The sequence below is a fragment of the Quercus robur genome, chromosome 2 (genome assembly GCF_932294415.1).
Source record: "Quercus robur chromosome 2, dhQueRobu3.1, whole genome shotgun sequence".
Taxonomy (NCBI): Eukaryota; Viridiplantae; Streptophyta; class Magnoliopsida; order Fagales; family Fagaceae; genus Quercus; species Quercus robur.
Genome location: NC_065535.1, coordinates 69,714,470 through 69,730,382, shown reverse-complemented (window position 1 = coordinate 69,730,382; position 15,913 = coordinate 69,714,470). Strand labels below are relative to the sequence as shown.

The 15,913-nt window shown below is 34.6% G+C and overlaps 2 protein-coding genes across 2 annotated transcripts; both read left to right on the top strand.

The window, feature by feature from the left end:
* Positions 1–1,481: 1,481 nt before the first annotated feature.
* LOC126714775 (SUPPRESSOR OF GAMMA RESPONSE 1-like) lies at positions 1,482–7,022 on the top strand. The gene is made up of 6 exons (XM_050415078.1): positions 1,482–1,906; positions 3,713–3,845; positions 4,156–4,342; positions 5,124–5,617; positions 5,942–6,259; positions 6,386–7,022. The coding sequence occupies exons 1-6, from the start codon at positions 1,899–1,901 to the stop codon at positions 6,437–6,439; spliced, it is 1,194 nt and encodes a 397-aa protein (XP_050271035.1). The 5' UTR covers positions 1,482–1,898; the 3' UTR covers positions 6,440–7,022.
* Positions 7,023–10,309: 3,287 nt separating this feature from the next.
* LOC126714774 (CRM-domain containing factor CFM9, mitochondrial) lies at positions 10,310–15,497 on the top strand. The gene is made up of 4 exons (XM_050415077.1): positions 10,310–10,564; positions 11,402–11,690; positions 12,903–13,304; positions 13,872–15,497. Exons 1-4 carry the CDS (start codon positions 10,491–10,493, stop codon positions 15,147–15,149), a joined length of 2,043 nt encoding a protein of 680 aa, XP_050271034.1. The 5' UTR covers positions 10,310–10,490; the 3' UTR covers positions 15,150–15,497.
* Positions 15,498–15,913: the final 416 nt, after the last annotated feature.

Genomic DNA, 15,913 nt, shown 5'->3' with positions numbered 1-15,913 from the left:
GTATTGTTTTTGGGTTTTGGTACAATATTGTGATATTTTGGACCTCAACAAATATTTCATTTTATCATCTCAAAAACTACTTTATCTATTATATCATATCATTTTACAATACAACCAACATTCCAACTTTTATTTTACCATACAACACATTAAAATAATATATCTACATAATAAAATAATATAACTCAATACCCAAGTAAAACCTAAAGCCCAATAAAATATTATTTTAAATATATACCATCTTGCTACAATACCATCTTATTTATAAGATGGTACTGTGAGACAGAATTAAAAAATATTTTACAACTACCATTTCGGATAATACTCAATTTTTGTTGATCGATGGAATAAAATACCATTTTGGGGGGTTTACAATCCCCAGTACTAATGCTCTAACCAAATGGATGATAAAATTATATTTTATAAAATCCACCAAAGTCTTCTAGAACCATACCATTGACATGATTTGTTGAAGTAATTGATTGTGTGAACTCACCACTTTTTTTTTTTTTTTTTTAACATAATAGAATTGTCACCAATTGTGTGAACTCATTATTATTATTATTTTTTTCTCTACCAAATAGAATTGTCCCAAAAGTTAGCTAGAAGAGACTTAGGATTCGTTTGGATACAACTTATTTTGTTGAAAACACAGTAGCAAAATAATTTTTAAATGTGTGAAAAATTATTGTTCACTCTTTTTTTACTGTTCATATGCCTTGTTGCAGTGTTCATAGGCATGAACAATGCACCAGGCGCTGGTCTATTAAAAAAAAAAAAAAAAAAAAAAACTAAAAATGCACAAACCTTACAAATGTGAACGTGTTATCCAAACCGGGCTTTAAATTTAGTGTGTCTTATGCTTTGGATCCGATGGGATGCTGCCGTGTGACAATTTATGGACACATGGCAATATCTTATTGGGTCTAATGCACAAGACATTGGATCCAAACTAAACCCGTGACACAATTTGTCTAAATTTTCAAAGAGTCACTGTTACACAGGATACAAAAAATCTAATAGTGGTCCCATATGTAAGGAACGTAATCTAAGCACAAACAAAAATTTTAAAATGACATAAAAAATTACAGCTTTTACCATAACTGTCAACACGGTAGATTATGAGTGGCCGAAAAAAAATAACGAGTCTATATGAAAGTAATAACCAGTAGATCAAAATCTGATACATAGATAATGATGGCTTTTTATATGTTACTGAAATTACTCAACCACAATTTGAGAAATGTGCAAGTCGTGGAACCGCGTAATTTACAGTAAGATTCTATTTTGCTGAGGTTCAAAGGCCAGCCAAGAAAGCAAAAGGTTGGGAGGAAGTCAAATCAAACATAGACCTGAGTCATTTTGTAGAAGACGCAGGGTCAGAAGGGGAAATCCGGAAAAGTGTTCGAAACGTTTCTATGTGTAGGCTTGGGGAGCAAGGAAGCTAAGCACTGAGTCCCCACAAAAATTCACTATAATGACACTTTTTCTCGGATTTCGAAGTTCCAAGCTTCCCGACACCCTTCGAGCTTCGTGTCCGAACCAACTGCCTTGGACCCAGGTTTAGTCAACGGTGGGCCACACTCAAACCAAACTCCAAAACCCCCATTGGCCATTGACCCAGTCCAACGAAAGCATTTCTATTCCAAACCTTAGCCTCGGTTTACAAGCCTCTCATAACGACACCAAAGCTGTGTTTTCCCGCTCTCACACATACTCTCTCTCTCTCTCTTTATATAACTCTCTCTCTCACAGTTCACTTAACTTCGTCCAGTGTACAAAAGGCAAAGCTTAACACACACTAACTGAGCTCTCTCTCTCTCTCTCTCTCTCTCTCTCTCTCTCTCTCTGTATAGTTTGTGTTTAGCTTCAGCATCGTCTATCTAGCTCTTAAGAACATGGCAAGGTAAGCCTAAGATTATCAACAAGTAAATATATAGATAAAGTTTTTATCTTTTTCTTTTGGGTGTCTCGTTTTTACATTTTTGTTATGGTATTAGGAGTCTATGATGCCCAGAATACTAATAAAATTTTCTGTTCTTTTTCTTCCTCTTTTATTTGTTTGTTTGTTTAAGTTTCTGGGATTTATTTGGATGCTCCTTTGATTAATTGGGTATTATATATTAGTTGATTTTATAGTTAAAAAATGCTTCTTCTTTTTTTGTACTACTGGATTGGGTTATGAAATTTATAGGTAACCTAACTTGTCACTAGTTTTGGAAACCCATTTGTCAGAGGAAAATTCTCTTGCTAGATTTTATACTTTATTGGTAGCTACCTTATTTGGTTAAAAGCTGATGTTGAAGGGTGTGATATGAAAAAGTTCGTGTCTTTCTATTGGAAGCAAATATTAAAGTCCCTTTCTTTTATTCAATATTTTGATGAGGAAACAGATATTTGGAGGTATTTTTGAGACACCCATTTCAGGTCATATCAACTTTGTTCCATACCCCTGTAGCTGGGTTTGGTTTGGTGCTGAAACCTAAACTTTCTTCCTACTCCACAATGCAGCAATGTGAGGGGTGTTCTCGATGATGATCACTTCTTGTTGGAATAATTGTTAAATTAAAAATTAATCAATATCATTCAAAAGGGGGGAAAAAGTGAAGATTGGAGTTAGTTTATATGGCACATAACAGCCAATTGATAGGGTACAGAGTACTGATATCCCATTCTTTAATTATACTGTATTCCTTATGCTTGTCTATTTGAAGAAGTATTTCAATCATAAATCTTCTCAAGGAAAAGAAAATCAAGCTTAAAAATATTATCTTTTGTTGGAGAAAATTGAAAATGCACATATTTTTTTAGCTTCCTTTTAGATATCCATCTGTGGTAAATAAATCCTTAATGAGTTTCATATATAATATTATATCTTTGAAAGATTAATAAAATGAGACTTTGTAAGACTTCATTGTACAGATTGGAGTCAGTTGTAGATGGTAGTGAATCTTCTATCATTTGAACTTATTGATTGGGCAGGTCATTCCCTTCTGTATACATTATTATCTTAATAAGTAGTGATCTGCAAGTTAGGATATTTATAAATTACTCAGATGTCTAGTCTAGTCTCTTAATAAGTTAATATAGTTTCAATTAAAAATCTTTAGGAAGCAACAGGCTTAGAAAAACTACTTGAATGTGTTTCAATCTATTAATATTCAATTTGTTGCGTGTCTCATCTTGAGTGCCTTTCTCTCTTTCATTTTTGCCATACTCTGACTTTATTATCTTTCTGCTCTACTAGGTTGGCCCAATGTTTTTGACTGTGCAAAATATGTATACTACAATTTTGGGTTTTGTGTTTGCTTGATCATTGTCAAAGTCTTAAAGGGGCTTTGCCACCACTAGATTTGCCCAAATTGATTTTAAGTGGGTAGCTATACAAACTTACTCTTAGCATTCCTTGCAACATTGTCCCATACATGTGTTTATCAAATATAATCGTACCATACATGATGTCTTGGACCTCAGTGTTGAGTCATATCATATGATTTGCTGATACTTTATGCATTTCAGCAATGATGTTCTACCCTAATGGTTGACTCTTGCTTTTTCCTTCATGCAAACTCTTTTTTTTTTTTCCTTCTGGTTCTTGTAGTCTTGTTCTTTGCAAACCTTTTTAAACGTTGGACTTATAGCATATTTCTGCTTATAGATATAGGGTGTCTTATTACTGGAATTATAAGCTTATAGTAAATCATTCTTGCAGGGCTTGGCTAATCAATAGCAGGGCATTGGCAAGGAAAGTGAGAAATGTTACGTGTTCTGCTGCTCATCAAATCAAAGACTGTGGGGCAAATCGTGAATGCCCAAATTGCCATTGTCGTATAGACAATAGTGATGTAAGTTGGAACTTGAACATTTACTCAGCTTTTATACCATTCCTTGCTGTTAACTTGTACACTAGATATGCCTAGCAAATTGACTATAAGATACCTCAACATTATTTAATTTTTATCTATTCTCTTTGCACCTATAACTAAATGCATGTCATGCTATTACTTTTTTCTTTTTCTTATGAGTAGAAGGTATTCACCATCTTTATCAAGGAAAGCTTGTAAAACCATTTTTGCAAAATCGTTTGACATGGATATCCTTGACCTTGACTAGTTGTAGACTTTTGTTGCTAACATCGCTGCTTCTCCTGTGAAGGTTTCTCCTGAATGGCCTGGCCTGCCTGTTGGTGTGAAGTTTGAGCCTTCCGATGCAGAGCTCTTAGAACATTTAGCAGCAAAATGTGGTGTTGGAAACTCAAATCCACACTTGTTTATTGATGAGTTCATCCCGACACTTGAGGGGGACAAAGGAATTTGCTACAGCCATCCGGAAGACCTTCCAGGTGAGGGAATATATAAAGAATCTGAAATTCCATACTATCATTGGTATCCATGGTAGTGTATTGACTACAGAATCTGCAATATAAATTGAGGACCAAATCAGATTAATATGTGTTAGCACAAAAAAAAGGGATCAGATTACTATCTGAAATTTATTTATTTTTTAAAATCTGGAAGGCTGCTGATTTTGATGCTTCTGTTTTTAAAAGGAGAAAGGGCAATCCAAGAGTTTGTAAAAGGGAGAAGAAAGAAAAGAAATGTATAAAAGTGAAACCTGGCTGAGCGGTTTTTGAATCGTAGCACATGCCTTGGTTTCCTCCCCAAAAAAGGGGGAAAAAGATAGAAAGAAAGCACCCCATCATAACTGGGGTGTGTGAAATTGAAATTAGCAGCCAATAGAAAACTTGATCTTGCTAAAATTTTTCTCTATTTCAAATAATTTGATGTGGATGCTGAATTACTGGGCTCAAATAATAAAATATGGTTATTCAATCATTGAGTTCGCTCTAATTTTTTTATTTAGTTCCTACATAAATCACTTCCTCAATTCCTTTTTTTCTTTTATTATTCTGTGTTGAATGGTCAAATGTAATCATAATGTGGTTGCTCAATTTGAACCAATTTTGGAATCATTGTGCCCCTATTCTCATACGTTCGCAATCTATATGTAAATGTGTATGTAATTTGACCAAAATTGGACCAACTAATGCAACCTCGTAGAGCTGAGTCAATCAAACTTTGATCTAAATTGCTGTTTTTTTTTTCCCCCTTCTAAATTTCCAGGTGCTAAGAAAGATGGAAGCAGTGTCCATTTCTTTCACAGAACCACTAATGCATATGCTTCTGGTCAACGGAAACGCCGCAAGATTCAAAGTGAACATAGTTCGACTGAGGGGCCTGTCCGCTGGCACAAGACAGGTAAGACAAAACCTTTGATGGAAAATGGATTGCAGAAAGGCTGTAAGAAGATAATGGTACTGTATAAAAGTTCAAAGAAGGGCTCCAAGCCTGATAAGTCCAATTGGGTGATGCATCAATATCATCTAGGAACTGAAGAAAATGAGAAGGAAGGTGAATTTGTGGTTTCAAAAATTTTTTATCAACAGCAGAAGCAGACTGAAAATAACGATGGCAATCTGGTGGTTGAGGATTCTGACATTATGACGCTGAGAACTAGTCCAAGGACCCCAAAAGCAAATCCTCCTAATCCACCACGTCCAGGAATATCTGTTCAGAGTGATGATGTTGGTGAAAATAATGACCTGTCATCTCTCCAGGTATGTGGCAATTTCTTTAATATATTTTTGCGTGAAGCAGTCAATATACACCCGGGGTGAACTATTGGTGGTATTTAAGTTATGAGCAAGGGGATATAAGGAAAAGAACATTTTGTAGAAATAAGAGAAAAGAAAAGCAAGATGTGGTAACTGTTAACGAAATTAATTTTTGAGTGGTTTCTCAATTTTAAACTTCTATAGGCAAAAGAAGGTGGTTGAGGGAACATAAAATTACCATATTATGAAAAACCAGTAGAATATATATATATATATATAAATTTCTAAGATGCCTCATCTTAACGGAAATCAATGTTTGTGGATTAGGAAGTAGAATTTGTCTCAGAAGCATCTCATGCCCCTCCATCAGATATTAAGGCTGAGGACAACATGGACTACCCTGCATGGCTGGCAGGGGAATCTCAGGCTGTTGAGAACTCTGATTTAAACTGCATGAATGATTCATTACTGTGCAGGGAGATTTTTGATAATTATGCTCCTCCAAATAATTCAGGACTGAATCACATCTCTTATACTGGCTCTTCTAGCAACACAAATGAGATGACCTTGAACAATAGTGCATCTTCTGGAATTCCTGACCTTGAGAACATATATCTGGATACTCCACCTGATTTCCTGCTTGCTGTAAGTTTCACTTTCTTCTCTTCTTTCTCTACTTTGATGCAACTGATTTCCGTATGATTTCCAGCTTGAGAACGCAAATGAGAAGCTTTCTAACATATTGCTGATCTTTGTCATTTATGCTTATAGGATTTGCAGTTTGGTTCTCAAGATAGTGTTCTCAGTTGGTTGGACCGGTTATGAGATGACATTATGTAGCTAACCCGGGAATTAAATCGAATTCCCAATTTTGTTCCATCCAAAGTCCGGATGTTGCTACCCTCCTCTCTTTCCAGCATTTTCTTGAACGGCAATGACTTGATTTCGTTGTTTTAGGGACATCGGAGTTTGCCCATCTCTGCTGGGGCAAGGGTTTTTTTTAACTCTGCAAGGCTTTAAGATACACAAGACCATGGAGTTGGCCAAACCTTTCGGCTGTCTAGTACCAGAGATCTGGACCTGGAGCTGATACCATGTTCAAGCTGAAATGGCAATGACTTTTCATGTTCTAGTTCTATCTCGGCTTCTTTGTCTTAGTATCAATGCACCATGTAGGTGCCTGGATCTGGTGAATCCTGTATTTAAGTGCTGTTGGTGCTCTTAGGTTTGAAATATTAAGCGGCTTGTCATTTAGATATTTGTTGCTTCTGTGGTAGTTAAAGCATCTCATTGGATACACACGTGGAAAGCATGGAAGCAGCAACCAAATAGAAACATTTGAAACATTGACATGTGTTAATGTATTGTAAGAAAGCTTATTGCATTGATAAGAATTGGCTTTGTTGTCTGTTGCATGCTCTTTTCTTGATTTTCTGTTGTTATAAAGAAAAATATAATTGTATTATTTAGTGGCCATCTTGTTTATTCTACTTCATTCTCATGTTAGTAGAAGCTTTCCACCATTCAAGAGTCCTCAAACACATAGCCAAACACTCATGAGAGAACTAGAGGCTAGGGAAGGTAATATGTTACGTTGGGGAGTGGTGTCTCTGCTTCAATTTGCTATAGTTGATCAAATGATCAATCCAAGAATCTAAAATAGAAAATAGTAACCGATGCCATGAAACAAATATTAAGATCCATAGGTTATCAATCAAAAGTTACCAGAACATTGTCGCAGAGATAAAGCGAGAAAAACAGAATGGTGGTCTTACTATAGAGGTGTGATGTTAGTAGTTAAGTGTAGTGTCAGGTGTCTAGCCAATGTTTTGAAGCCATTACTGAAGATTTATCTTGGTAATGAACTCAAGTGCTCAAAGAGTTTGTATTGGTATTTAGCCAATGTTTTAAAGTCATTACCGAAGATTTTTCTTGGTAATTAACTCAACTGCTCAAGAGGCTTTGAATACTTTTGATCCATTTGGTAAGAGGGTGGAGCTAACATGGAAGTTTTTCTTACTTACTCATTCTACTTAATGGGAACTACATTCACGTTTGTCTCATTTATATCTATATATAATATCTAAAAGTTAATATTTAATATTGTTACACTCTTGTTGAGCCACATCATTAGTCATGCCACAATTTTTTTTTATTGATTTGTTCCTCCAATTTTTTGATAATATTAAATATATTAACCGATTGACTTTATATATTCATCTTGGATGATTTTCCCCCCTAATATGACTACTAAAAAAATATGAAAAATTGCATACCATATTCTTAAAAAAGGAAAGTAAAAAAAAAAAAAAAAATCTTAACGCTTTTTTTTTCAATCCTTTTTATAATAAATCAATAAATTTCTCTCACTTCCCAAACAAAGAAAAATAGTATGTACACAAGTAAATTTGCCTGTAACTAAATTAATATCTAGGATTTGTACCGAAATGTGCTTTCAAATTAGGTTCAGTTCGGTCTGCTTTGGTTCACTTCGGTCCATTTTAGTCTACTTGGGTCCAATTCGGTCCATTCCGGACTATTTGGGTCCACTTTGGTTCACTTTGGTCCATTTCGGTCCAATTCAAATCACTTCAGTCTATTTCGGTCTATTTGTTCCAATTCGGTCCACTTTGGTCATTCGTTCAAATTTGATCCATTTGGTCCATTCGGTCTATTTTGGTCCACTTTAGTCCATGCCAGTCCACTTCGGACCTTTTCGGTCCAAGATGACAAAAAGTAATGTTTTTATTTTTAATTGTTTAATTTAATAATTTGTGATATTATTTTTCTTTATATTACTTTTTTCCCCTTAATTGATATTAGTATTTTAGTGTTTTGAGTGAATAACACAATTTTAGTGTTTTTTTTTTGGTCATGCAATTTTAGTGTTTTGATATGATATAATTTCAATTTGAAGATCAGTTGAGGATTTTTTTTTTTCCTTATATGGGGATAAGAAATTTGAGGATTTATGACATTAAGAAGTATCAATTTTTTGATGAGTTGGATACTAATATGAAGTTGTTCCAAATACAACCTTTTAGCTGTCGAAAATCCTCGCCAAATGAAAATGTAATATCCAAACTTAATAGATATAGAAAGCATAATATCAAAATGTATTGAGCAATTTTTGGACCTATTGGACTAACTTTAGATATAGGTATAATAGAAATTGTTGAAATAATAAATGAGTTTGCAATACACAAAATGAACTGTTTAAAAAAATTGTTGATTTTCAGTTAATTAGTATAAATTTATTGCTCTATTAGAGTTGCATTATACGGTTTATTTTGAGTTTGAAAGTTCAATCTGAAATATTTTGCGTTTTGCTCTTCTATTTAGTTTTTTCTGATGTTATTTTATTATATTGTGTATTTGGTTTAGTTAGTTTCCAATGTAGTTTAAGAGTTATTATAGTTTCATAATCCTAGTACTAAACATATATAGATATGGATATATGATTTTGTAGTAAGTTTTGAAGGTGTTTTGTAGTTGCACAAAAAATTGCTTCCCTATATGTATGATTCAAAAAATTAAAATTTTATTTCATATGAAGATTGTAGATTAAATTGTTAACTAATATCCATTTGTTTGCATTTTTTTTACTACAAAGAACTGTGTGATCATTTTATTCAAATCTCAGGACATACACATGCCTGTGATACTAAAAGACCCTATAATAAGGCCAAGTGATAGACTCTTATGTTTCGTTGTTAAACACAGCTCATAACAAGACATTATATTTTAGAAGGAAAAATATGTTTGATAATACTAAAAGTAACACTAGTGATTATGTTCAAATTGCATATCATTTTGGATCATATCATACAAGCTCTACAAGCCATGCATTTCATCTAAATATATTTATTTATTTTCTATGGAAGAATTAGAAATGCAAAAGTGACTTGCAAATTCCAATCATAAAATTGAATGCCGAGTATGTCTATAACCCTAAATTGAATGCCGAGTATAAAATTGCATATCTTTTTTTTTTTTTTTTTTTTTTTTTTTTTTTTTTTTTTTTTTTTTTTTATATCCTAAAGAATTCATCCTACTACAGACTCAATGGTTAATATATTCACACTAGAGCAACTTACTTTATATGGTGGACAAAAAAATGTTTTCCAAACTCTATCTTGATAAAATTTTGTTGTGGCTAATATTTTTTTATTATTTAGCTTATTTTTGTTACTATTCATGGGGACCTATTGCATTTTTTGATACTATTCATAGGTTTCAATGTACTATTTTAGTTACCTTTTAGCTTTATTTACAGTACTTTCAGCAAAAAGTTTTCAGTTTCAACTAAATAAGTTATACTCAAACGATTTAATGTCCCTTATTTCCCCTTCTCTCCCCTTCTCTCCACAAAATAAATAGGGTAAATTCCACTAATATATCTCGAGATTTGGGTTAATGTCAACCAGGTTTAGGACTTTTCAAAACTAGCTAATTTGGTCCCTAAAGCCAACTTAGTCCCTAAACGATTAGTTATTTTTTCTCAAATGTTTTAGCCTTTTAGTGACTAAATTTGCTTTAGAAACCGAATTAGTTAGCTTTAAAAAGTCTTGAATTTGGTTGGTATTAGCTCAAACAGGTATATTAATTGGAATTTAACCAAATAAATACTAACCAGATAGATAAGACTGTTTGTGCAAATAATTTTGAGCGCAGGAGTAGATTGGTAAATAACTTTTTAAGAAACCCATATTGTTGAAAACCACAAATTGCCCCAAAACCCAAACCTAAAACCCTGGACAGTGAAAAACCCCATTGCCAATTTTCTTTGTGTTTGAACTTTGTAGAGAAGAAACAATGGAATGAAGGCAAGCAAAACAAAAGAAGGTGGATGAGATAGATAGATTGATTGACGCCAATGTTTGCTGCGAGGAATCTTCAGAGGCATTCCTTCAAGACCCTCTTCTCTCTTCTCCAATCCAATCCCTCCAAGTATGCTCTCTCTGCCTCTCTCTCTCTCTCTCTCTCTCTCTCTCTCTCTCTCAATTACTCTCCGTTTGTTTGATGAGAAAAAATGAAGGAAAATAAATGAGAAATGAAAAGGATAAGTGGATTTTATGGTTTTCACCTCCACTGTGCGAAATGGGGTGTTCTAGGCTAAGCTATATAGTGAGGATTTTTGCTGTTTTGGGTTCCAAATAATAAACCCTTTTGTGATCTAGTTTTAAATGTCTCATCTTTCATAGTTTTTTTATGTAGAAAGCAATCAAATTTAGATTATTTTCCTCCTTATTTTTCTGGGTTTTCATCCATTTGCTTCAATCTGATTCGAAGTAGCAAAAATGTTATGTCTTTTTTTTTTTTTTTTTTGGCTCTCTAGAGCTCCCACTAACCAAATAGAATGATAATGAGATGTAATTTAATTTCTCTTTAATCATTTGTTTAATTTTTAAATTTTTTTTCTCTTTCATTCATCTATAGGGTACTGCTTTAATGTGGTTTAATTTTGGACAGCTCTGCTTTCTTGCTTATATGTTTTGGTTTTCTCATGCCTCGGATAGTGAAAAATGTAAAAACCAATTGTTCAATCCCCTTTTCTTTCCTACATTTGTACAGAAAGCAAAGAGAGTCTAGTTTCACTCTGTTTGGTTTCTTGGGTTTTTGTTATTTTTTATGATCTGGTTTTAAATGAGATGATTAAGCTCAGTTGGTGGGTGAATGAAGAATTTGAACTCAAGAGTTTATTGTTCAATTTATGAGCAAGTCTAATTTGATACTTCTGGTTTTTGCATAAGATTTATTCTGATATAAATTGTACTTTATATTCAGAAATCTTGTGTTTTTAAGAGATGTTTTGCCACATACCATCTCAAGCAATGTGACTCAGCCTAGTATTCCAAGTGAAGATAGTCTTTTATTTTCTTCACATGCATCATTGGATCCCTTCAAGGGGTGGTTCCGGTCTATGTCAACTTCGAAAGGGAGGAGCATGCGAAGCAAGGTGGAGAAGCGGATGCAAAGAGAGTCAGGTAAAACCCTAAGGGAGAAGCGGCGAGCACAAAAATTAAAGAAGAAGCTAATGACTGAGGAGGAAAGGCTTGTTTACAACCTCAAAAGAGTATGTTATCTAGCCCTTATGATCAATGATGAGATATGGAATTGTAACAATGTCTATCCTTTTTTTTTTCTTTCTCTAAATTTTGATTGCAACAACTGGCTTTTAGATTTCTCTTAATTGTTTTACTTGGTGTATTGGATTGCCCTTTTATCAATCAATGTCGTATGAGATACTGGGGAGTTATCTGTTGGTATTGACAGGAATTTTTTATTAGCATATATGTAATAAAGGATACAAATGCTTGGGACTTGTAGATCAACTGTTGTGACTTGTCATTGCCATTAAGGTGTTGTCAACTGTTTAGCTTGTCTATAATTACTATGAAAATGTCATTTTGGGAGAATGGCTTCTGATGTAGGAAGTGCAAAGACATTTTTATTTCAATTTAGTTTTATTTAATTTTTGAAAATCATGCCCTTATGGTGCATGAAATGACAAAGCTTGATGAATTGAAAAGGTTTGATATATTGGTGTTTTATGAGGATCAAGATACGGCTGTAACCTTTGCAATGCTATTTCACCCCTTAGTTTTTTCATCTCAAACAAATTTAATGATATGCTGGAACAGAAAATTTCTTGTTCTAAGTACAATTGAAGGTATCTAAAAGTTGAAGCAAGTATCAAATGCAAGAGTGCTTATACTTAAACATTTTAAAAGTCACAGGTTAAGATGCTTCCAATCAGGGGAGAATGATGCAGAAAGCATGAAGACAATTTTATTTAATTTTTGAAAATCAATTGTATTTTTTTTGGTCAATTGGATTTTATTTTAGGTCTTATTAGTTAATTTGGTTATATAGTATTTTAGTTAATTTCCTAGAGTCAAGAATATTTTTGTAATTCAATAATTTGGCTTTCTTAAGTCAATTAAACTAGGGTTAAGTCATATGCATACATAAGCACACTATTGTACTCCAATGGATGCAAATTCATAATTCATTCAATTTTAATGAAATTCTCACTTCTCAATGGTTTGGTGCTGATTCCTAGGTTTTGCTTTCTTTTCTTGGTGCTGAGTCCAAGGTTATTTAATTTTTTTGTTCTTTAATTTCAGTGTTGCATTAGTTTTGGTTTTGTCCTGCACCACCTTCCGATTTTAGGGTAATATCATTGCAGTTTTTAATCATTTTTCCCTATTTTCTCAGCTTATAACATCTTATTGGCTTATTGTAATCATCAGATTGACAATCCTCCACTATCTAACTAATGCAGGCCAAGAAAAAAGTGGCATTGCTCCTTCAGAAGCTCAAGAAATACGAGCTGCCAGAGTTGCCACCCCCTCGTCATGACCCTGAGCTATTGACTCCTGAACAGCTTCAGGCATTTAAAAAAATTGGCTTCAGAAATAAAAATTATGTACCTGTTGGTGTTCGTGGAGTTTTTGGTGGAGTTGTCCAAAATATGCATCTCCACTGGAAGTTTCATGAAACTGTGCAAGTTTGCTGTGACAACTTCCCCAAAGAAAAAATAAAAGAAATGGCAACCATGATTGCAAGACTGAGTGGTGGTATTGTCGTAAATATTCATAATGTGAAAACAATCATCATGTTTCGTGGCAGAAACTATCGCCAACCCAAAATTTTGATACCTATCAACACCCTTACAAAGAGGAAGGTGGGTACTGTATTCATGTTCTATTCTGTAATCTTTTTCATTTCAAATCATATTATGCTTATCTTTTCCCCCTTCATTTTTGGGCATGAGTCTAGTAGAATAAAGTAGAATGCCCTTATTTGTAATTTTGGGGCAAAACCAGGTAGACTACAGGGCAAATGTCTGTTTGCACTGCTTTTCAGTTTGCATGAGGGGTAGCATTTGAGGTACCTGAAACATGTACCTTTGAAACTTTGAAAATGTAAATAACAACTAAGCCCTAAAAAACTATTATCATTTTCACCAAGGCCCCAACCGCAGCCTTGGTTTGATGAACCTGCCTTAAGCTCCCAATTCAGTAGAAGAATACAAATAAAGAAACCGACTGAGTGACGCTTTTCATGTTCTACATTGTGAAAAGCTCGCTCTTTGTAATGCATATGACCTCCAGCCAAAAATTTGCTGGGTAAAGTGCATCAGTGCCAATCATACATTGAATTAGGATGGGATGGCATCTTTTGTACTACTATTGTTGGTAAAAAAAAAAGAGTTTGTTCTGCAAAATAACTTGCTTGTCTTTAAATGCAGGCATTATTCAAGGCAAGATTTGAACAAGCTCTTGAATCTCAGAAGCTAAACATAAAGAAGTTAGAACAGCAGCTCCGGCGAATGGGGGTAAATCCTGAGGATCCAGTTGCCATGGCCAGCATTCAGAGAGTTGCTTCTACATTCTTCAATGCAATTGACAGGCAGGAAGGAAGTCCTTATGTCTTCCGGGAGGATAAACAGCAAGTAATGGAACCTATTAAAAACTTTGAAGAGTCAGAACCCCCTGATGACAGTGACCAGGAGGAGTTAGACAGATTCATAGCTGAGATAGAGGATGCAGCAGATGAAGAATGGGTTGCTGAAGAAGAAGCAGAGAAAGAAGAGCTTAGCAAAATTAGGTATTGGAACAGAGCAGACTTTGAAGGGAGGTTCAGGGGATCTGAAACACGTAGGGATCGCAACTCTTATGATGATGATTATGAGGTCAAACAGGCAAGGGGGTGGAGAGATGCACGTGACAAGCAGAGGACTAATGATAGAGATGGTGAAGACAATGATATTTCCGGTGGTGATGATGAATGGGATTCTAATGATGTGAGGACTGCTAGTGATCTTGAGAGTGATGCTGATGATTCTGATGAAGTTCATGAAAAGTTCAAGCCTTCTAGAGCAAACAGGTGGAAGGAGGATAAGATTCTCAGGGCCAAAAATAATGACAATTCTAAGAGAAATCCTATAGCTAATTTTAGAAGACAGGCTACTGAGGAAGATTCTGATTCAGTAAACACGTCGAGTGATACTGAAAATGCAATGTGGCAATCAGATGCGGAGGAAGAACCCAACTCAGAAGCATCAAGAGCAGCTACTTATAATTACAGAAGCAGCAGTGATGAGGAAGACAATTTATATCACGTTAAGGGAGATGAGAAGAATGGGGTGAATCAACAGGAGAGTGACGCTGATGATTCAGATGAAACTCACGTTAGATTCAAGGGATCAAGAGTTGCGCAGCAGAAGCATAATAGGATTGGCAGATCCAATAATGATTCATATTTTGAGACAAAAGCTGAAGTTAAGTTCAGTGGAAATATGGCTGAGGAAGATTCTGGATCAGAAGAAATGTTTAGTGATTTGGAAAATGCAATGTGGGAGTCGGATGCTGAGGGCAACTCAAGTGCATCAACAGCTGGAAGACATGATTACAGGAGCAGTGGTGATGAGGAAGATCATCATCCGATGAAGGCTAAGGATTATGGGGTTGATAATAAAAAGTCGAGGACGCAAAAAGAATTGGATGAGGCTTGGGATAGTGATTAAATCTCTTATTGCTGAGCACTGTCCCTCGGAGATTGTTTTGATGATAAAAAGAACCCAGATAATATGATGGTGCTGTGAATTTTTATTCTTTTGGTGCGTTTTGTACTTTGTTCTTTGTTAAAGAAATCAATACTAAAGTGCAGCATTTTGTAAAAGAAAAAATAGTTGTGGCTCTAGAGTTATTGTTTGTAACATGGATTTGGCTTGCATCCATGACTTTGCACATTGGCTGCAAGATGCATACTTGGTGTGTTCATGAGCAAATGCACTGCATGCTAGCTGGACCCTCGTAAAATTTTCTTCTTAAACATCCTAGGGAAATGAAAATAATTGATGTATTTTACTTAACATTTAGAGTCTGTTTGGATAGAACTTATTTTGCTGAAACTGAAAACTAAAAACTGAAAACACTGTAACAAAATAATTTTTAAATGTGTGAATAGTGCCGTGAGACTTATTTTTAATGAAAAAGTTGCTGAAAAGTGGAATTTAAGAGTTCGTGAACAGTGCACAGATATACTGTTCACTGTGGAAAAGTCAACAAAACCGGCTCAAAAAAAAAAAAAAAAACTGCTGAAAATGCAAACGTAAAACGCAAAAGCTGAATCCAAACCCAGCCTTAACTATGAGAAGCAGCAGGTAAAACCACTCCCACGCTCTTCCATAATTCATTCCCCCAAGGACAAACTACCTTAACCCCCTGAAATCTAAGGATTTGGAAGCTCAAGAGCAAGAGTAACTGTAGTTTTCTAGGATTTTGCTAG